This window comes from Canis lupus, chromosome 17, assembly GCF_003254725.2.
Source record: "Canis lupus dingo isolate Sandy chromosome 17, ASM325472v2, whole genome shotgun sequence".
Classification (NCBI taxonomy): domain Eukaryota; kingdom Metazoa; phylum Chordata; class Mammalia; order Carnivora; family Canidae; genus Canis; species Canis lupus.
In genome coordinates, this window is record NC_064259.1 from 37,101,479 (window position 1) to 37,124,734 (window position 23,256).

The following is a 23,256-nucleotide window of genomic DNA, read 5'->3' on the forward strand; positions in this document are numbered from 1 at the left end:
CTCCTATTTAAAAAAAAAAAAATTTTTATTGGAGTTCAACTTGCCAACATTTAACATAACACCCAGTGCTCATCCCACCAAGTGCCCTCCTCAGTGCTCACCAGTCACCCCAACTCCCCGCCTACCTCCCTTTCCACTACCCCTTGTTTCCCAGAGTTAGGTGTCTCTCATGTTTTGTCATGCTCACTGATATCTTCACTCATTTGCTCTCCTTTCCCTTTATTTCCTTTCACTAATTTTTATATTCCCCAAATGAATGAGACCATATAATGTTTGTCCTTTTCCGATTGACTTATTTCTCTCAGCATAATACCCTCCAGTTCCATCCACATCGAAGCCCTCCTATTTCTTTAAATAACCCCATTTACCTTACTTACTCAGTTCTCAAACCTGTGAGTCCCCTTGATTTCTCTCTCTTCTTCATCTCCTACATCTACTCCATCAGCCAGTTCTGTTGTCTCTATGCCCAGAATACATGCCCCATCACCTGTTACCCTTGTTGAACATACTGTTATTTCCTTTTTTTTTTAAGATTTTATTTATTTATTTATGAGAGACACGGAGAGAGAGGCAGAGACACAGGCAAAGATAGAAGCAGGCTCCATGCAGGGAGCCCGATACGGGACTCCATCCTATGACTCCAGGATCATGCCCTGGGCCAAAGGCAGGTGCTAAACTGCTGAGCCACCCAGGGATCTCGATACTGTTATTTCCTATGTAGTCCATTGCCATGGCCTCCTAACTGGGCTGTCTACTTCCATTTTTGTCATCCTCTCTTCCTGTCCCCAGGGTCCATTCTTCACACAACAGCAAGAGTGATAAAATATACAGAAGATCATCCCTTCTGTGTTTAAGAAATTCCAATGGTTTTGTATGACACACTAAGTCAAAGCTCCATTATAGAGATCTGGTCCTTACTTGCCTCTCTGTCCTCTGAAGCCCCTCTCTCCTGTGCTCACTTTGCTTCAGCCACGTTGGCCTTCTTGCTGTGCCTTATTCATGTTAAGTCTGCTTTTGATCTTGGGGCCCTTATATCTAGAAGTTCCCTCCTCTTGGCACACTCTTCTCCCCAGATCTTTGCAAGATTGGTAACCTTATCTATATTCAGGTCTCTACTTAAGCCACTTTCTCAGAAGGGCCTTCCCTGACCACCTCACCTAAAATAGCACCTTTCATTGGACCTACCCAGTTACTCTCTATCCTATTGCTGTGTTTAGTTATTTTCCTATCACTGGTGATGAACTGAACCACATGTGATAGAGCTGATTATATGACCTTACCCCTACCCTGCATTATGACAGAGAAAGCAAAAAGGTTAGAGGTAAGAGTGGGCCCAGGCTTCCCACTCCAATCTTCTCTCCCTCACAATGCAGCAGAGCTCAATTAGGTGCTGTCACTGTAGTCACCTGACATCCTGACAGCAGCTGTGGTCACTCTTGGCGTTTATCCAGTCCAATAAACAGCACCAGGGCAGACAGCCACGTGAGTAGCAGAAAGGAGGCCAGACTGACCTTTACATCCATTGTATGTTTGCCCTTCTACTCTTCAAGAAAGATGAGAACACCAGTCTTCCCACACATTCCTAAACTTAGGAAGTTACACTGCCCCTGGGGCACCAAACAAAGGGAATATTTCAGTGTCCAGTGAAGGACTCTAAGGACTTTTGTAGCTCAGGTGGTTTCCATTTCTTAACTTCCAACAAAACTGAAGGAGAACTTAAATAAGTTGTTGATTAATAAGTCATGAAACATAATTTTTGATGATAGATGATTATGTGATTTTGGCAAATAAGGTTTTCAAAGAATTGTGTGATATTGCTATAATAAATTCCTTTCATTCCTATTTGTTACTTATATGTACATATTTTCCCATTACTTACATTAAAAAACAAAACAAAATAATAATAGGATCAGTGTTGAATAGGATCATTCTAATTAGGAGTAATATATAAATATATGAGTAATATATAAATATATGAAATAATTTTTTTAAAAGCTTCGTCTTATTAAGATGCATGTCGATTAAGCATCTGACTCTTTTTTTTTAAATTTATTTTTTATTGGTGTTCAATTTGCCAACATATAGAATAACACCCAGTGCTCATCCCATCAAGTGCCCCCCTCAGTGCCTGTCACCCAGTCACCCCCACCCCCCTGCCCACCTCCCTTTCTACCACCCCTTGTTCGTTTCCCAGAGTTAGGAGTCTCTCATGTTCTGTCTCCCTTTCTGATATTTCTTGATTTCAGTTCAGGTCATAATCTCAGGGTTGTGAGATTGAGCCCTGCATCAGGCATAGCACTGGGTGTGGAGGCTGCTTAAGTTTCTCTCTCTCTCTCTCTCCCCCTCCACCTTGCCCCCCCAAAAAAGTTGGTTCTCATCAAGACATATTGCTAATAATCAACATTAATGATATATTGTGTTTATATATTTATGTTATTTTGAGTAATTGTGTACTAACGATAATTTTAATGATGACTTAATCTAGAAGAATTTTTTAAAAATTTAATATCCTATGATTATATAAAAAATATATTTTTTATTTTTTATTTTATTTTTTTTTTAAATATATTTTTTAAAAATTAAGTTTTGATTGAACACATTTTTATTGTTGGAAAGAAGTACCATAGAATGATCAGTAAAATGCTTTTAAGCATAATATGTATTACATTATGATAAAATTTCATGGCAGAAATGAATGAAATATCAATTCAAGAAAAAAAAGGAATATTGCTAATTTTTACCTGTTGAAGAGGAATTTGTTAATGTAATTTTTAGATGGATGACAGTAATAATCACTGTGGTATTGGGATTTTGTTGGGTATGTTTACAACTGATGTAACAATTTTTTTAAATGTCAAATTCACAATATTCCAGAAATGATAACATTAGCAATTAACTATTTAAAATTATAAAAAGTTTCAGATTTTCCTAAAACAGGTATGTTGGCAAGGGGTAGGCTTGGCTTTTATAAGCTAAAATATTGGAAGACCAACATCTATAAGGATTAGGGCCCTGGAAGGGCCTTTTGGGGAGGGAATTAGACTTGCTGCTCTAGAAGTGAGGTCCATGATGGATGGTACATCAAGAGGACATTATGTACTTGGGACAAAGGTCTTATCGCTATGACTAGGAGGGCACTGAGGCTCAGCTCCCATACTTGACATCTCTTCTAGGTGTTCCTGATATGTTATATTTTAAAACCAAATCACAGTGTGTGTAGATGCTCCTGTATGTATCTGGATTCCACATATCCCTCTGCTCCAAGGATTCATCCAAACCCAGCCTTCACATGCAAACCATGTAGACCCTTCTGCCTAGGTGCTTCAGGTTGACTTGCTGTGTCAGGATGCTCAGATGGTGTCTAGGACTCCCTTGGCTCACACTTTTGATCCTTGGCAGATGAAGGATGTCATACCTTTTTTGGCTCTGAGGGCTGATGGGTTTGGGTGCAGGGAGACGCTGAGAAAGAGAAGCACTTTCACACAGACTATGTGGAAGCTCAGGTCAAGGAAGGGAGTGGCTGAAAACCAGCAATAACTTACACCTTGGTCCCCAGAGGGCCCTACTTGCCCAAGCACAGGCTTTACCTGGACCCCTTTATCTCTAGTTGCCCTATTTGCCAGAAGGTGAGATGTTCTCAGAGACAGGGAGGCCCCTTATTTGAGAGAGCTGCCCAGGCCCCTGGCACCCTCCCTGCTCCTCCCAGACCTACCTTTCCTGGTCTATGTGCTTCATTTCATTTTTTCATTACTTGCTTTCCAAAAAGGATTTGAATTTTCATGATTATTTGTGTAAGCAAACAATCATCTTAATAAGAAAGACTTTGATTCTGGACTTCCCAGGGGAAAATCTAATCACTTGGCTTGTGTCCAAAGTGCCAATTTAGGAGCCAGGGCATGGGTAAGATGTGTTAGAACTAGGAGGAGGCTCTGACTATGGTCCCACACCCCTGGGTGGTCATCACATCACTCTGGGTGGTCATTCTCACTCTGGCTTCCAGTTGAATCAGAGTTTGTGGACAATTCAGCAAGGCTGTATAGGGGGATGAGGAATGGGGCAGGGAGGAGATCTGTACAGAAGACATGCTGACTTATGCTTCCATCACTGACCAGGACATTGTAGCGGCCACCCACCTCCAACCTACCTTTCAGACTAAATGTGCTCCCACATACCATTGCATCATTTACCTTTGCCCCACCAGATATTGGCTTACTCCAGCCCAAGCATATAGGATAAGCCACATCCTAAACTTATGGACTCAAATTTATAAGCACTTGCCTGCTACTCTCTAGGTACGTGGGATATCCTTGAAGACTGGTAGGAGCTGTGGTGGTGTGGTGTATTACCTACTGGAGGTGCAGACAAATAGACTTTTCTGCCCATTGTAAAAACTTCCAGTTATATTTCATGTGGTTGGTAGTGTTGGGGGTGGGTTCTGATTCTCTCTGATTTGCACTCAAATCATCTGATCTTTTCCATTTAGAAAAGGCTATTTCTCTTTTCCAGGATAAGAACACGCAGTGCAGAGAAAGGAAGAGCTGTTACCAGGGAAAGAACTTGGCTCCAAACCAGGAATAGGATAGCCTTTAGAGGGTCAATTTTAGTTTTTGGCTCAGTTCCAGGAATTGAAACTCAGGCCTTTTGAACATTTTAATGCAGAAGGATTTTTTTAAAGAACATTATATAAGTAATTCATGAATACATTCTTCTTTATTTTTATTTTTTTGAATACATTCTTCTTGTAAAAAATTCTAACAGAAATAAAACAAGTTCCTCTTGATGACCCCCTCTCCTCCCCACCCTATCCCACTTAACCACTATTTTTGGTTTAGCCAATACCCTTCCAAAGCTCTCGGTCTTACATATTGTTAGAAGCACATGGATGTGCAGTACTTTTTTCTTTTATGTGAATAGTATCATCCTGTACTTAAGGTTTTGCAATTTGACCTTTTCTCTCAATGACTTGTCTGAATCTTTTTCCATTTCAGTACTACTTATTTTTATTTTTAACTTGCCATGGTTTATTTAACCTTTTTCTTACCCGTAGACATTTAGGTTGTTTCCATTTTACTTTGTTTAACTTTTTATAAACAATTCTAAAATAGACATCCTTGAAATTGTTTCTTTAGGGAAGACACCAAATAGTGGAATTACTGAGTCATAAGTCATGTTAAAAATAAATTAGACACTGCCAATTTTTTCTCTAAAATGGCTGTACCAGTTTATACTCACATGGATGATTCGCAATCTGGCTTCCTCACAAGATTAGATGACTTCACAGTTTGGCACTCTTTCTCATATTCTCCCTTTTGGACCTGTGAGAGATGGGTGGGATTTTATCAGTCAACCAAGGAAAGGGGACGGTATCATTGCTGGGACTCCCAGGAATACCTCTGTTTTCTTTCCTGCACTAGCAATATCATCATGTACTGGGGAATGAATGCCATTTGAGTAACTTCTCATCCTTTGCACTGTAGTTATGAAGCAGACAGAGCTGAGAGGGGGCTTTGCCAAGTTGTAGGGCCTCCATCCAGCTCCTGAGCCCTAGCTTGGAAAGCTGTGAAGGGGGAAGGGGAGGAGGAGGAGGAAAAGGTACTGGGAGTGAGCTGCTGACAACTGGGACATTTCAATTAAATCATATATATGTATGACTTGATAAGAACTATGAAAATTACAAATGAACATCCCTTTTGGCCCAGCAATTTATACACACACACACACACACACACACATATATATACACATACACACACATACATATATGTGTGTGTGTATGTGTGTATGTATTTTTTCTTAGACAAATACCTTTTAGAAATTTTTACCATTTTATTTCTAAGTAGGTAATATATTCACATGATTAAAAAAATCAAACTATATAAAAAGTATCTAGAGAAATATCTTGCTCCCACCTTTGTTCCCTGTATCTTATTCTCCCTGGCCCCTCACAGTTACTTTTTAAATTTCTTATGTATCTTTCAGAATTTTTGAAATCAAATGCAAACACATTGGAAAGTATTGCCTTATTCCCCACTCCCGCTCTTTGTTACATAAACGTGCACTATAAACACTGTCTGCCTCTTGCCTTTTTTTTTTTTTTTTTTGGTTACCAGCATATCTTAGACAGGCTTCCATATTGGTGTGGAGTGCTTTCTGATTTTTTTTTTTTGAGAGAGAGAGGGAGAGAGGTGGGGGAGGGGGGGAGGAGACACACACACACACACACACACACACACACACACACAAACACACAGAATATCTGAAGCAGGCACCATGCCCGATGAGGGACTCCATCTCACAACCCTGAGATCTTGACCTGAGCTGAAATCGAATTAGACACTTAACTGACTGAGCCATCCAGTGCTCCTCTGATCTATTTTATAGCTGGCTGGCATTCCATTGTATAGATGTCCCATAAGTCATTTAGCCAAGCCCCCATTGATAGACATTTGTGTTTTTTTCCAATCTTTTACTTTTACAAGTCATGTGCAGTGAATAATTTTGATCACGTGTCATTCCACATAGATATATAGCCACCCGTAGGATAAATCCCCAGAAGTGAAATTGCTGGGCCAAAGGGAATGTTCATTTGTAATTTTCATAGTTATTGGGGGACCTGGGTGGCTCAGTTGGTTAGGCATTTGCCTCAGACTCAGGTCATGATCCCAGGATCCTGGGATTGAGCCTCACCTCAGGCTCCTTGCTCAGTGGGGAGTCTGCTTCTCCCCCTCCCTCTGCTTGCCTCCCCCTACGCCCCCTACTCTTCCTCTCTCTCTCTCTCTCTATCAAATAAATAAATAAAATCCTTAAACATTTTTTCGTAGTTATTATCAAATTTTCCTCTATAGGAATTGTACCAATTTCTGCTCCCACCTGTAATGTTTAAGAATTTCCCTAGTCTTCCCAACAGAGTGTGTCATTAAACTTTCGATTTTTGGTAATGTGATAGGAGAATACTGCTTTTTTCAAAGTACTGTTAATTCAATTTTCTTATCATAAGTAGTATTGAGCATGTTTTACTCTGACCAAGACCTAATAGTATTTCCTTTTCTGTGGATTGCCTGTTAATATAGTGTTGGATTTATGCCTGTTGTTTTGTTGGATTTATGTTCATGTTTTTCCTAATGTTTTGAGGGAACCTAGACAAATTATCCCTTTATCTGAGATACAGTTACAAATATTTTTTCCTTGGGTTGTTTCTGTGTTTTTACTTTGCTTCTGGTGACTTCTGCAATTCTGAAAGTTAACTCCTTGTGTCATTTATTGTCCATTCTTTACTCCATGCTTTTGATCATACTGTTCCACTACTAAGAATAACGTTTCCCTTCTTATCTATATGAGGAACTCCTGCTCATTCTTTTAGGCCTGACTCATATGTTGTTCTCCTTGACCCTCTGTCCTTCACAATAGATGTTGTCATTCCTCCCGGCTATTCCTTTCATACTTTGTCTTACCTCTATTTGCCACATTGCCTTATTTTTGCTTGTATTTATCTGCCTTTCCTATCTAACTAGGAATGCCTTACCTGTCTTGTTTCTGTACCTTCTAGCTCCTAGTACATAATATTTACTTAATAAATGTTTGTTGAATAAATGAGTAAAGAAATTGTTGGTGGTGATTACCACCAACATTTCCTTCTTTACTTCAGCTGATCTGATTTTTCAAATGAAACTTGTATACCAAATATCCTTTTGTTGAGAAACAGAAGTGAAGGGGAGGGATAAGGAGGCTTGTCTTTGCTGGTTAGTGATGTTCCTAGGTATTTTGCCATGCTCAGTGATGAGGAGTGGACTTCTTGTGTCTCAAGAAGACCTCTTATGGCCCCATTTATCTTGACTCTTCTGTGTGAGATTCAAGAAAAGGCGATGAATTACCACACAGAAAAAAATTGTTTTTCAGTGAAATTTATTTCAGAATCATGGAAGCAGTGTGATCATACATAATCATTCATAAATATTCCTATTTAAACAATCTGAGCTTATACATTTTTTCAGCCTTGGCAAAAGGACTTGATATAAAGATGGCACACCAGTGGAAATTAAATTCACTTCAGAGCTATGACAAGTGGGCTTTTTCATGGACACTGATGCTTCTTGCCCCTCTTGACTTAAACTAAATAGATTAACCCACCAATAAATAAATAAATAAATAAATAGTTCAATGGTTGTTCATCAGAAGCTGGGCACAAAGGAGGGTTTCTTGGAACCTGATGTATAATGACTTCTGCCAGGCTAGCTTCAGATGAGTAGAAGAGATAAAGAGACCTGACTCAGCAGAGGGATTGGCCCTGGGAAGGGGGCTATTCCGCTTGGCTGGTGGACAAGAAATCTTAGCAGTGATTTAGGGAAGGCAGCTGTGCACTTATTAGATAATAGTGAAATTCAGCCTGAGGCCACATTTAAAACCCTTCTACTCCCTTTCCATCAGCCCTAAGGGTTACCCAGCACTTGTGGACTCTCTGGGTACAGGTCTCTAGGAAGAGAATTCCATGGTGAAGTCAGTTATATCCTGGCCACCTCTGGTATTTCCTAGGAAGACAGGCATTCCTTCGACTTGAGAGGTGCTGATGTACCAGTTAGGGTACTGAGAAGACTCAAATTCCACTGTGTTCTTGATTTCTATCTTGTTGAAGACAAATCGCTTTTCCATCTTCCTCTTTGGGTAGACTTTGGGGTCTACCTTCTGCAACAAAACAGAAATAACAATTTTTATCAGGGAAGGGACAAAGACACTCTGGTGAGGTTATTTTCTAGTTCAGCTAGAGAGGAAACTGAGGAATCATAGGACCAGGATCCAGACTCCCGATTTATCTTTGTGGCCCCAATTTTCTGTGTAGTGATTGAAAGAGCTCTTACTCTTTTCTGAAACTTAGTATCAAATGATAGGGAGCAAAATATAGGTGGGAATTTTATTAAAAAGTGAGAATTAGATTAAAATTTCTAAGAGTAGCTAGCTTTCCAGCGACTTTTGCTGTATTTTTCCATATGGCCCTGGCTAGAATGACTTCACAATGACTAGACATGAAACTTTTGCTGGGACAGCTGGTTGTCAGGAGAGGGGAAGGTGATTTTGGGAGTGGAGGAGATGACAAGTGATAGCTCCCTTGAATTGATTAATTTCCCAAGGTGTCATTTATCAAATGGAGTAACTCCAACAATGTTATAATCCTTCTAACCCTAACATTGTATAATCTGTTAGGTGGTAACAATGCCAGGACATAATATCAGAAAAATGACTTAATTTTCTGTGGTGGAGGTGGAAGTTGCATACATTTAACAATTATATTAAATTTGTTGACATTTATGCAGAATTATCAAGTAGATCTCCCAGATTTCCTGGGGGGAAAAGTGGTTGTCTTGGAAGTAAGTGAGGGCTAAGCTTGTTTGAGAGGAGCCTGGGAAGCCTTTAGCCACTCGTACTCACTCACCTCTAGCTGTAGGGTGGGCTTTCCATCCTTCATCACACAGGACAGGTACAGATTCTTTTGTTTGATGCCCAAGACCACAGGTATCTTGTTATTACTTTCATCCCCGTGCACAAAGCTCATGTGGAACACCACTAGGGAAAAGAAGGGGGCCTTGTGGTCAGGAACACATAGCAGTGCAGGGTTAGCCCAGCTACTAGACCCCAAACCCAGGACTCATACAATTAACATCTTCTGTGAGAGCCCACACTGAGGTCCCCATGGCCTAACAGATAGGATAACTTGGCTTCTCATAGGCAATAGCAGGGTTAGTTGGTTGATTCTTTTCTCCAAAGAATGTCTGGGGGTTTCTTAAAGCCTCATCATATGGCAATGAAGAATTAGGGAGTCTAAGTTTTAAAAACTGAAGGAAGGAAGCCGTTTCATGACTGGTCAGTGGTGTGCCCAACCACATGAGCAAAACAATTTGATCAATGTGAAAGGCAAGAAAAGAGGTAGATCAGGGTTCCTGAAAGATATCAGGGATAAATCTGTTTCAGGAACATGGAACAACAAGTGGGAAGAACTTGGGAGAGGGGAGGCTTAGCTGGGTAAAAGGGCTCCAAAGAGACTCATTTTATCTTCCTTAGTCACAGCCATCTCATCTGGGGGCCTTGAGGTCATGCTCACAACCCAGTTCTAAAGAAACAGTTTTGTCCTGGCCTGACTGAGATGCCTTTCTCCAAGGTCAGCAGCCTTGGAAGAGAACAGGCTGCTCCCTTCATCTACTCCCTTGGCTGCACTCCTGCATGCAGGTTTCAGCCACAGTGGCAAGGTGCCAGGCAGATTTCCACAACTAATGGGCTCTCTAGACTTGAGACATTTGCTAGTTAAAATAGAGAAATAAGCTCCTACTTGTCAGTAAAATTTCCCTACAAGGAACCATCTGGTATTGGGCGGAAAGGATGTTAGGGTTAAGGGGACAGGGTTGGAATGAGGATGGACACATTATCTCTTCACCATTCTAGTTTTAACCTCAACAGCAGGAAAAAGGGACCCACAGGCAGTTAGGTCATGTCCATCAAATGACCCCTTTCTAATGGAAGGATTGACATTGCACTATCATTCAAAGACTTGGCTAGACAATGGTCCAGGATGTGCTTGAGCATTCTAATTTCTCAGAATCCCATCTCTTGCTGAGAAATGAACACACTAAGGGTGTTCTGGTCAATCTGGTGTCATTGCTGGGACCCAAATGAAAAGTTTATATATTCATTATTTTATGTTTTTTTAGTTATGTCCATAATTCGCCTTATTGTTCTACTTTGTTAAAAATGTGGAGAATTAGCAAGCAGCCAGGGAGCCAAGAAAGGAGTCAAGATGTCCCCCGTTACCTTGTTTGTTCACATTTTCCCCATTGAGGTGGAGAGCCCGAAGCTCATATGAGTTAGACAGCACCAGGTATTTGTGGCTTATGTCCTGTAACTTGCAGTCCACCGATTGCATGGCTGCATCACTCATAAAATTATCCGCATCTGTTTTGCAGATGATAGGTTCTGAAATGTGGAGCACACATGTTGAGGAAGAAAATCAGAAGAGCAGGCCAGATGATAGAAGGCAGCAGAAATTATTGGAGAACATCCAAGCATACACAGTAAATACCTTCTTCAAAGATGTAGCAAAAGATGCTCTTCAGGTCATCCTCCTGGAGGACCTGTGGGCAGGGCTTCTTCAGCTTCTCCAAAGCTACAATGACTGACACGAAATGCCTCAGACTCTTGTTACAGAGCTGGTGGGAGACTTGCAACTGGATGCCCTCATCTACCAGAGAACTGTGGTTCAGGTCTTGGCAGCAGCACTGTGGAGAGACCAAGGAAGAGTTTGTTAAGGTGGTCAGGCCAGAGAACTCCTGTTTTTTACATCAGAGAGGCTGAAGGGGCCTTGGAAATAACTGAGCTTCTAATGTTAAACTCTCTTCTCTCTGAAGCCTAGAGAGGTTAAGTGATTTATCAGAGGGCATGTGGCAAGTTAGAGGCAGATTCAAAACCAGAACTATAGGTTTTCTGATGGCCTATATGGTGTTCTTTTAGAATAAGACACATGTCTACCTCATTTATCTTTTTTATACACTGTTCCACCTAACCATAAATTTACACCTTCTTAACCTCTATGTCTTTTTGTATCCGTAATGCTTTAACACTTTGTATTTAATTTTTCATGGCAATGATGATCATAACATTTTATATTCATCTATGCTCATTCAACAAGTTTTTAATTATTCTATACAAGTTCTTTCTTTTTTCCTAAACACTGTCTTATAAGCATTCTACAAATACTTTAAAAGTGGTTACTATTTGTGAAATATGTTTCCACTTTCCCATTATTCAGAGAAACTTCCCATTATTCATAGAACTGGCGTAACTATGTGAAGGCTTAAGTGAGGTTGCCCTGGTACCATGATAATGGTTTGGATACTCAACAGATAGTTAAAGAGGCCTCTAACAACACAGAGGAAAGCTGAGTATGAGAGAAGTTCCTGCCCAGAAATCTGGGAGCAAAAAACTATTCTACTTTTAAAGGGGAGCAGATATACATTAATTCCCAAGGACTTAAGTGATTTATGTAGGCTGAATCTTCTCCTAAAAGGAGAATCAAATTTGCATTGGAGCCTTGGCTGCTTTCCTAACAAAAAACCAGCAAGCTTTATCATCACTGCCATCCCTCCACCCTGTGCAAGCATGGCCATCATCACCAAGCCATAGTAAGTGATTGTGGGAGTGGTGTAGTGACCAAGTCAGCATGCAGTGCCATCTGCATCTGTCTTACTGCAAGAGATGAAAGTCCTTTCATTACAAAATACCCTGGAAACAAGGTAGCCCAGAACCCTTTTCCTGGAGCCTCTCCCATATCAGAGTACCTCCAGGTGTTGTGAGCTAAGCCCATGGTCTCACCTTCACATTTCCAGGGCCATCAGCTTCAAAGAATAGGTCATTCTCATTGTTACTGTAATAAAACCAGAGAGATTGTTCAAGTATGTCTCTCAGACAAGTTCTTTTTCCTTCCCCCCAAACCGTCTTCACTGTTAATAGGAAACTACAAATAGTATGTCCCTTAAAGTTGCTAAAAGCTGCTGGCAAGTTTTATGGTGATATGCATGGAATGGCGTAGGAGGCAGGGCAGATATCCTAGATACTACCTGTTGGATCCTGAGACCTATCCTTCATCCACTTAACATCTGAGCTTTTCTTCTCTCTCAAGCCAAACTTTGCCAAAAGGTTGCCTGTATTGTTCACTTGTAATCTCTTTTTCCTATTTGCCATTTGCAGGGACCCTTGCAGCAACAACATGTAGATAGCCTATGGGTCCAAAGAAAGGCTAGACTTGCAGTGGGAAATCAGTCTTTAAACCATGTTAACCTAGAGCCCTGCTTGCCACTGGAAGAGGAAGTTTGGAGAACAGATCTGGTCTCCAAGCACAGATAACACCCCACTCTTGAAAGAGGAGCTCTACTCATATGGCTAATCTCAATCACCTCACTGACCTGGAGTAAGCCATCATTTCACTGGTGAGTTCGGGTACTGCTGCCATGGCTGCTTTAGAAACCTGCGTAAAGAGGAGAAAATAAATGATTCCTGCCAGGCCAGTCTCCCCCAGGGCTGCCTTCATATGTGAGTTTCCCTTAGCACCTGGTACATGGCAGGCATGTAAAGAAACAATCTTTAAATGAATGAGTGAATGCATGAAAGAACCTTCCTTTGGGTGCAGAGGAAACATTTGCTAAACCAAACCCAAACCAAGAGTATATTTGTTAGATCTGGAGCAGAGGCTTTGACACTGATTTCTCAGTTGTCAAGCTGCTACATAAGCAATACTCGTTCCCAGAAATTTTCACAAATCATAGCCATAATCTCAGGCAGAGAGGAAGGGAGAGAGGGAGAAAGAGACAGACAGAGACAGAGAGACTTGACTGGAACCCAGTCATAAAGAAGAGTTAGTTCAAGTTGTACCTGAATAGTGAAGACTGGCTGGAGAGAACAGAATCCTGGAGTAGACCACTGTACCTCGACGAGCTATGCTGTTTGCCAATTTCTACCTAACTTTTATACTCTTTAAAAGCAGAAGTAGATAGCTGAGAAATTTCCTGGTCGGTTAACAATTTCACAACCAAGTTAAAAAAAAAAAAAGAAGAGGACCAGTGGAAACTTCTAGGGTAGATTAAACTGAAATAATTGTCTAGCGCATGAAGGGCAAGTGGTAGCAAATGATGACACATTTTCTCAAATGTGTCATTATGCAAATCTATATTGTTTTTTTTGACAACTGTTACACAAATGATGTTAATATTAAAAGACAGGATTTTCCTAGGTTTGAATAATATTTTAATTTAGGGTCTCTGGGACAAAGTGGAAGACACACAGACACCTATACAAACAGGCTCCCTCACTCATGCATTGCACTTACATTTAGGAGCCTTTCAGAGAACCTGGAGATGGATTAAGGGGTATAAAGAAGTGATGGTAACCATTCCAGTCTGAACTAAGGGTGCTGTTCTCTACTTTGGGAGCTTGAGGTCAATTACAGGAGCCCCTGAAAAGATAGTTGACCTCCTAGGATGGGACAGAAAAAATATAGTTGTGCAGGGGTTCAGGCTTCTAATGGGATGGGGGGAACCTTGCAGATAAGCTCATTCAACTCTTTCAGACCAGGTGCTGGGACCCTAGCCAGTTACACATGCAATCTGTATCAATACTTGATGAACAGTGAATAAGCCTGGATTGAGAATGTATTTGAAAAGATTGTGAATAAGTCAAGGTTTCAGGATCACAGTCACTTTTTAAATTGCAGACAAGATGTTTTCTGCCTAAAATCATTTTTCTCCTAACTTTGAAAAATAGAATATTTTTTAAAAGAATATCCAGCTGTGACTATATCTCTTAATATTTCCAAGAGTTATTAGACTGTTTTTTTCCAGGTCTATTGAGATATAATTTAAAAAGATTGTTTAAGGTGTACAACACAATGGTTTGCTATACATACACATTGTAAAAAGATGACCACAATAGGTTAATCAGCATACCCATCAGCTCACGTAATTGTACATATTTATCTTTTTATGGCAAGAGCATTTAAGATCTACCCCTTAGCCACTTTCAAGTATATGATATGGTATAGTTAACAACAGTCACCATGTTGTATAATAGATTCCTAGAACTTATTCATCTTATAACTTGAAGTTTGACCAAACTATTCCCATTCTTTTCTCTGTTACTATGAGTTTGCCTTTTTTCTTTTTGTTTGCTTGTTTTAAGATTCCACATATAGGTGAAATAATAAAGCAATTGTCTTTTCTGTCTGACTTATTTCACTTAGTGTAATGCCCCCAAGGTCCATCCATATGCACAAGTGGCAGGATTTCCTTCTTCTTCTTCTTTTTTTTTTTTTGTGACTGAAATATTCCTTTATATATCATATTTTTAACCCATTCAGCTGTTGATTGACATTGAGGTTATTTCTGTGTCTTGGCTGTTGTGAATAAAGCTGCAATGAATGTGAGAGTGCAGATGCCTGAGACAGTGATTTCATTTCCTTTGGATATGTGCTTAGAAGGGGGAATTCTGTATCATATGGTAGTTCTAGCTTTAATTTTTGGAGTAACCTCTATATTGTTTATTTTCCATAAAGGCTGCACCGATTTACATTCCCACCAACAATGTTCTAAGGTCCCTTTTTCTTTTCTTTTTTTTAAAGATATGATTTATTTATTCATGAGATCACAGAGAGAGGGAGAGAGAGGCAGAGACACAGGCAGAGGGAGAAGCAGGCTCCATGCAGGGAGCCTGACGTGGGACTTGATCCCGGGACTCCAGGATCATGCCCTGGGCTGAAGGCAGGTGCTAAACTGCTGAGCCACCCAGGGATCCCCATAAGGTCCCTCTTTCTCTGTAGCCTCAGCAAAACTTGTTATTGCCTATCTTTTTGATGATAGCCATTCTAAAGGTGTGAGGCAATTATTTCTCATGCTTTCAATTAAATTTCCTTGATGATTAGTGATGTTAGGCATCTTTTCATGTAGCTTTGGTCATTTTAATGTCTTCTTTGGAAAAATGTCTTTTGAGGTCCTCTGCCCATTTTAAAATTGGATTATTTATTTATTTTTGCTATTGAGTTATAGGAGTTCTTTATATATTTTTGATATTAACCCCTTACCTATAATATGATTTGCAAATAACTTCTACTCTGAAGTTACCTTTTGGTTTTGTTGATTTTTTTTTTTTTCTGTGCAGAAGCTGCTTAGTGTAACATAGCCCCATTGTTTATTTTTGCTTTTTTTCGCTTGTGCTTTTGGTGTCATATTCAAAAAGCCATCAGCAAGACTAGTGTCAAGGAGCTTTTCCCCTATATTTTCTTGCAGAAGCTTTACAGTTTCAGGTGTTACTTTTAAGTCTTTAATATAGTTTGAACTAATTTTTGTAAGTGGTACAAGATAAGGGTCTCCAATTTCATCCTTTTGCATGTGAATATCCAGTTTTCCCAACATCATATATTAGAAAGACTATCTTTTCTCTATTGAGTATTCTTGACTCCCTTATTAAATATTAGCTGGCCATATATGCATGGACTTATTTCTGGACTCTCAGTTCTGTTCCTTTGGTCTACATGTCTGTTTTTATGCCATTACCATACTGTTTTGATCATTATGGCTTTGTAGTTTAGTTTGAAATTAGGAAGCGTGATGTCTCCACCTTTGTTCTTCTTTCTCAAGATTACTTTGGCTATTCAGGTCTTTGGTTCCACACAAATTTTAGGATCCTTCCTTCCTTCCTTCCTTCCTTCCTTCCTTCCTTCCTTCCTTCCTTCCTTCCTCTGTCTTTCTAAAGAAAAAAGAAAAAGAAAAAGAAAGCATGAGAAGGTAGGGGAGGGGCAGAGGGAGAGGGAGAGAGAGAGAGAGAATCTCAAGCAGGCTCCACACCCAGCATAGAGCCTGATGTGGGGCTCAATCTCACAGCCCCTGAGATCATGACCTGAGCCGAAATCAAGGGTTGGATACTCAATGACAGCCTCCCAGGTGCTCCAGGATTGTTTTTTTCTATTTCTGTAAAATATGCCACTGGAATTTTAATAATTTAATAATAAGAATAAAATAATTGTAATAATAAATAATAATTGAATCTATAGATGGATTTTTTAATAGATGGATTTAAATAGTATGGACATTTTAGTAGTATTAATTATTCTTTTTTTAAAAAAATTTTTTATTTATTTGTGATAGTCACACACACACAGAGAGAGAGGCAGAGACGTAGGCAGAGGGAGAAGCAGACTCCATGCACCGGGAGCCCGACGTGGGATTCGATCCCAGGTCTCCAGGATCGTGCCCTGGGCCAAAGGCAGGGACTAAACCGCTGTGCCACCCAGGGATCCCAGTATTAATTATTCTAATCCATGAACTTGGGACATCTTTCCATTTATTTGTATTTTCTTTAATTCTTTCATTAATATCACATAGTTTTCAGTGTAGAGATCTTTCACCTTCTTGGTTAAATTATTCCTCTTTATTTTATTGTTTTATTTATTTTATTCCTATTTATTTATTGTTTATTGTTCCCACATAAATGGGATTCTTTTCTTTATTTCTCTTTTAGATATTTCATTGTTAGTGTATTAAAATACACCAGCTTTTATTGAACTCAGAGACCAGCAGAGTGCCCACCCAGGGAACTGCTCCAGGGTAGCCTTCACATTTGTAGAATAATTGAATGACCAGATCATGAACTGTGTATGGAGCCTAGGAATGGGGCCTTCATCACCCCTTTTGGCACATCTATAATACAGCACTTACTGCATTGAATTAAAACCTTGCTGACTTATCTGGTTCCCTTAGGAAGCTGTGAACTCTCAGACCTGGGTCTGGTGTAGTAGCTGGCATGCAAACTGAGGCAGCAAAAGTTTCTTGCCTGTGTGGGTAAGCAGGAATTTGACAGATTTTCCCTTAAATGATCATGTGCTTACTATGTGTCAGGTACTGTGCTTGTTCTGTGTCGTCCATGGGACAGAGACCCTGATTTTCCAGGTAGAAGGGAAATAGACTCTAACATGGGGCAAGGATTGCCCAGCACACTGGCTCACCAAGCAGCCTTCTGATTCTTAATTTGGCTCCTAGTATCTTGATATCAGGAAAGTAGACACAAGAATGCCATATTTGGTAAGTTATATGTTCCACAGGGAATCTGAAGCTGCATCCCATCCAATGCATCAATTTCTTGTGAGTTTGGTAATCAACAGCCAGGTCTCAACTCTGAGCCCTCATAAACTTGGGTGTCTGGCTCTACAGACACTTTAGAGGTCCTGTCTAAGGAGTGTGAGGGATTTTTCTGTTTTGCCTCCATAGACTTCACTTTGTAAATTAAGCAGTGGTCCCCAAACTTCATTGAAGAAACTATCACCTTGCTCAGAGTCTTTATGCTGGAGTCAGCAAGACATGGAGATCTGACAGCAGTCTGGGCTCTCCTGACAGAGAACACAAGGATGCCTTTAGTCTGTTGATGTGGTTAGAAGTTGAGTGAAGGAGGATGAAAGCCAGTGACAGAAAGGCAGTATGCAAAAGACTGAGGTATCATTTCTGAGTTAATCTAATCTGTTTCTAAGGATTTGAGATTGAGGTCAGGAATCTTGAGTCTACTTCTCCATCTTTTAGCATCTAGGGTGCATAAGTTACTATCCATTTTGCTCAAGGGAAATTTTGGAGCCATGAGGCAATGCCCCGTGACGTAGTAATTTCTATGGTTCGGCCATGTCTCATCCCAGCCTGGACCCCAAACCTGGCAGCATCCTGTCCATCTCAGGAAGTGAAACTTCTTATTGTGTCAGGCAAGCATGTTGCAAAATGCATGTATCAAATCCTGTCTTTTCAAGGAGACTACTCAGGCCACAGCACTTCCTTCTAGTCCCTAATCAACAGAAAATGTCTCACTACAGAAACAGTTGCACTGGGGGAGGGCCTGGAAGAGTGATGATGTAGTGATTTAGTTTTGCAATGCAAACTCAAGGAAATGGAACAAGCAGAAGCGACAAGTTGGCAATGCCAGGATGGAGTCAAAAGTTTTGGGGGGGATTCTTCAGCTTTTGAGTCACTCAAGCCCTTCTCATCTGCAAGTTACCCTCTACACTGGCAGATCATTTCTTCAAGACAAGAGACTGGCATTTATTCAGAACAGCAAGTGCCTTGGTACTGTCTTATGTCTGATCTTAAGCTTCTAGCCTCTTTTAACAAGATTGGCCTCACCCAAATGGTCTTCGATCATTTTGAATAAGAAGAGAAAATAATCGTGGGTTAGTTCTTATATTATCATGTGTAATTATAGTAATATCGAGTCTCTGTCATAGGCCATTTCATTTTTGTTGACTGTTTGCACAGAAAAGCATTAAGCCATGACTATCCCCACCATTTTCTCCAAGTCTCATCTTATCCTGGCATTGACTCCCTAATACTATTCTTAAGTCTGTCATGTCTTTCCACCATTTCTATGGGTCTTTCTGGTATCTTAAAGTATTTACAATGTCCTGTGTAGCCATGGTTGTCTCCATGGATACCTCTCTCCTATTCTTTCTGTTTGAGGGGTTATTTCAGATTGGAGAGTCTAATTTTAGTTTTGAGACCTCTGCTCTTCCTCTTATAGCATCCTCTCCATGGAGTCTGCCCCTCTCCTGGATCCAGTTACTCAGAGCAGACAGGCAGGTTCCAAGGTTGCTCTATTCTCCTCCCTGGTCTAGAACAAGAAAGACTCAAACATATGATCAAGCTGCTGAGCCTAGTGAGATATGTGGTCTGCAGAGACTTCTCTCTATTGGCTAAGTCATTATTCCATCTCTGAAAGGCCAATGAAAACTTGTCCTTCCTTTGGATTCAACAGTAAAAGCCCTTTGGTATGTGAGGTGGATGCCAGGACATTTCTATTCTATATCTTTTCTTACACATAATGGGTAAAAGATAACCACAAACACAGGGCTCTCATGATACTTATACTAGGAGTCTGGAAACATTATGTATAGGGACCAGATAGTAAATATTTTAGGCTTTTGTGGGTCATAGTGTGTCTGTTGTAACTACTCAAGCCTGCCATTATTGTGAGAAAGTGTAGATAGATAATACATAAATCAGTGGGCTTAACTGGATTTGGTCTGCAGGTCATAGGATACAGGCCCCTGTGTTATATCATTGTGTTAGACCATATTTCTTGGATATAAATTTAGAAACAATACTAAAAAAAAAACCCTGTCCTTTATTGAGTACCAGGCACTTTTTTTTTTATTGTCTTATTTAATTTTTGCAACAAACTTTAGGGTAGATAGTATTGACCCATTTCACCTATGTGAAAACCAAGACTGACAGATAACTTAAGACCAAACAAACAACTAGTAAATACTGAAACCATGACTCAAACATGGTTTAGTTGAACCTAAACCAGATCCTTTTTTTTTTTTTTTTAAATCACTTTTAGTTGTTACAAGCATTTTTTTGCTCCTGTTTTATGCTGGCCACAGTGTTCATCTGCAGACTTCTTTCTCAATAATTCAATTATATTCTAAAGGGGGATGCCTGGGTGGCTCAGTGGTTGAGCATCTGCCTTTGGCTCAGGGTGTGATCCTGGAGTCTGGGATCGAGTCCCACATTGGGCTCCCTGCATGGAGCCTGCTTCTCCCTCTGCCTATGTCTCTGCCTCTCTGTGTGTCTCTCATGAATAAAAAAAATAAATATCTTAAAAAAATTATATTCTAAATGACATTAGCTTGGCAGATTGACGTATCTCTGCATCTCTGCCCATAAATGTTTCCACACTGTCCTCTTAGGATTAGGGTAAACTCTGTTCCCTTGTCCTTCCTCCTTTTCCCACCTGGCTGTGACATGTTGTGTGAATTTTCTTCTTTCTCCTTCTCTCAGGGTAGCATTGGGACTTTCCAGATTGGGTGTTTAGTTCTCTCTCTTCTGTTTTCTGAGTTTCTTCCTTATTCTTTTCCATGTTCTCACCTGCAGCTCTCTTGTTTGATTTCCTTTATCCTTTCCTTTTTCTTTAAGATTTTGTTATAGCACTGTCAAAAAAATCTCTTTGGAGTTACTACCCCTGGAATCGTACGCTTTAAAAAAAGTAATGCTTAAAAATACTTTGCTCCTAAAATCTGTGATGAAATACTTCTCTCCTAAACTGTCTGTGGTGTGTGTATTCTACTTGCTGATTATTACATAATTAAATGTGATTTGGCCATTTCCTTCCAGGACTTAAATTAATTTCACTTCTTCAATTACTTCCTCCTTGTTGGCTGGAACTGAGTTTTCTATCTTCTGGGAATAGAAAGGTCTTAGCAAAGCCACTCAGGATTTGTTGGGTGCAATGGTCAAGACTATGACCCAGACTCTAGGTGGTTGGTCTCACCTAATTACTGAGCAATGTGGAATAAGAAAGTCTGACTGTATAAAGATATTATAAAAATTCTGCCCATAATTCAATACAATGGATAGATATTCCAGAATTCAGCAACCTCTGACTTGGGATTCCTTTTTCTCCTTGGTAATAGAGGGTTGGAAACTCTTCCAATATGTAGTAATGAATCTATGAAGCTGCCACACATGACCCATTTTTCAAAGTAGGTTTTCACAAGGGAGGATGTTTGATATGATAGTTCCAGAAATGATTTATGAAAGTTAACTAATGACATGTGCAAGCAGAAAGTTATATGTTAGAACTGGTAGTGATTTAAAAAATATCCTTCTTAGGCTTTTTGTTAATATACCTGCTCATTTTGAGAGTTTCAAATAATACAAAAGTATTTAAACTAAAAAGGAGAAGCCCTTCACTCTCTGTACTCCACTGCCTCTCTCACTGGATAAGCCATGTCACCAGAAAGTATCCCAGTCACTGCCACCCAAGTACTCACCCATCCATTCATTCATTAACCACCATCAGTTCTTCGAATAGGTCTTTTTAGAGCACTTCCTGACTGCCTGGGATTTGACCATTTCTCTCCATCTTCATCATTATAATTCAAGCCATTCTTCCTTCTTACCTAGGTCATTTAAATCATCTCCTAATTGGTTTGCTTGCTGACATGGAAACCCCACCCATCCATTCCCTATACATCAGCTACAGGGATGTTTCTACAAAGCAAATCTGGTGACATGAAGCCTGTGCTCACATCTTATCATTGACTCCCTATCTTCTTCATGGAGGAGTCCAAGCTCCTGAGCATGGCAAGCAAAGTCCACCATGAAATCCCCTGCTCTCCTCTCCTACTGCACACTTGAGCTCTCCCAAACTATTTGTACTCCCTTGAATGCAATAATATTCTTTCTAGCCTCTGTGCTTTTGCAAAACCTGTTCTTTTTACCTGGACCCTTCTTCTCCTCTTTGTTTGTCCATTGCCTAATCCTTCAAAACTCAGTTCATACTTTGCCTCCTCCATGATATGCTCCTTCTCAAGCTAGAATAGGTGCCCTTCCTCTGTGCTGTGTGCCTCTAATACCCTTTACAAACCTCCCTCATTATGTTTTATTTGCTCATCTCCCTTACTAGTAACATACCTGTTGCAAGAATGGGATTATAGCTCTTATCTCTATGCCTGGCACATGACAGTGTTCCATGAATGTTGGCTGACCAAATGAAGGAAAGTCAGGAATGATCATGCTGCCACTCTCATGGCTTCCATCTTAAGCAACTTTCCTCTATTTCCTTAGAAAAGAATATCTTAGATCAAAAACAGAGACTCACCAGAAGTGCAATGTTCAGCTCTGAATGAATTCCTCAGTAAGCAGCCTTATTGATAATAGAGGTGGCAGGTAGGCCCCAAAGACTCGTAGAGATTTCTGGGCCTGACCAAGGGTGCTGTTCTCTTGGAGAAGTGTAGTTCCTGCCACAAAGGCACAATGAACACCTTGCTGGCTTTAGTCAGAGTCAGTGTCCATCTGCTCTTCTGGGGGAATCCTCAGCTTTTTATGAAGTTTTCTGGGATAGGGAGGTGATAAGAGCTGTGATAGTGTTCGGGATAGGGAGGTGATAAGAGCTGTGATAGTGTTCTCTTGCTCTGTGTTTCACCAGAATTGCCTCAGGAGGTAAATTTTTGAAGAGACACTCCCATTTTCCCCCAAAAGGCAGTTTTGAAGTATTGAGGACTTTTCCAAATTCCTCTGAGAATTTGGGAGTTCCAGAAAGATAAAATCAGAAGTGATAATACATCAGGATAAGTAGCTTTTGAAATGACTTCCATCATTTCAAAATGTAAGGTGTATTTGTGTGTGCGTGTGTGTGTGTGTGTGTGCGTGTACACAGAGAAAGGAGAACAAAACTATACAAGACATGGTACTCATCCTTAAAGCGTTTTTGCAAATGCCTACAATTTAAGGCAGAATATGGCAAGTGTTATGAAGTGTATAAACTGCCACAGAGGGTTGTCTACCCTTTCCTCTACATGTGCTCAGGGACGTGGCCACGAGAGAGGAAGGAGAGAAACATATGATTTGGCTCTCTGTGAACTGAGGATGCTCTAGGCTGCACACTGATATGCTGTTTGGGAATTTGTGGGTTCATGTTGGAAGGATTGTTTACTGCAGAGCAGAGGGAGGACCTGAGAGTGCCAGGAAAGGCATGAGGCAGAGCCTCCTCACTCTGGACAAAGGACTGTAGGAAAGAACTAGGCTGGCCTTGGCAAACTGGGCTGTGGACTAGTGTCTTCATGTGGTCATTGTTGCTGTCTGGATTGAAACCTTGAAAGAAATGGATATTCACTGTCAGACATCCTGGGGACAGGGGACAGGGGACAGAGGATGCTGGGACAGGAGGAGGGCCCTGGTGGGTGAGTGGTTAATC

The 23,256-nt window shown here is 40.3% G+C and overlaps 1 protein-coding gene and 1 long non-coding RNA gene across 3 annotated transcripts in view; one reads left to right on the forward strand and one right to left on the reverse strand.

Moving 5' to 3' along the window:
• LOC118351150 (uncharacterized) overlaps positions 1-11,112 on the forward strand; it is a 57,405-nt gene extending 46,293 nt beyond the window's left edge. Inside the window, exon 4 of the long non-coding RNA XR_004806031.2 lies at positions 10,947-11,112. This is a non-coding gene — a long non-coding RNA (uncharacterized LOC118351150). The remainder of the gene's footprint in view (positions 1-10,946) is intronic.
• Positions 7,886-22,368, reverse strand: IL1B (interleukin 1 beta). Of its 2 annotated transcripts, none has more exons than XM_049095421.1 (7): positions 22,162-22,368; positions 12,942-13,003; positions 12,352-12,403; positions 11,063-11,258; positions 10,795-10,956; positions 9,425-9,555; positions 7,886-8,679 (listed from the first exon to the last, which is right to left on the reverse strand). In XM_049095421.1, exons 2-7 carry the CDS (start codon positions 12,986-12,988, stop codon positions 8,470-8,472), a joined length of 798 nt encoding a protein of 265 aa, XP_048951378.1. In that variant the 5' UTR covers positions 12,989-13,003; positions 22,162-22,368; the 3' UTR covers positions 7,886-8,469. The 2 variants fall into 2 exon arrangements, with proteins under 2 accessions (XP_048951378.1, XP_025309701.1); XM_025453916.3 differs by lacking the exon at positions 22,162-22,368 and adding an exon at positions 13,408-13,492.
• Between the last annotated feature and the right edge of the window lie 888 nt (positions 22,369-23,256).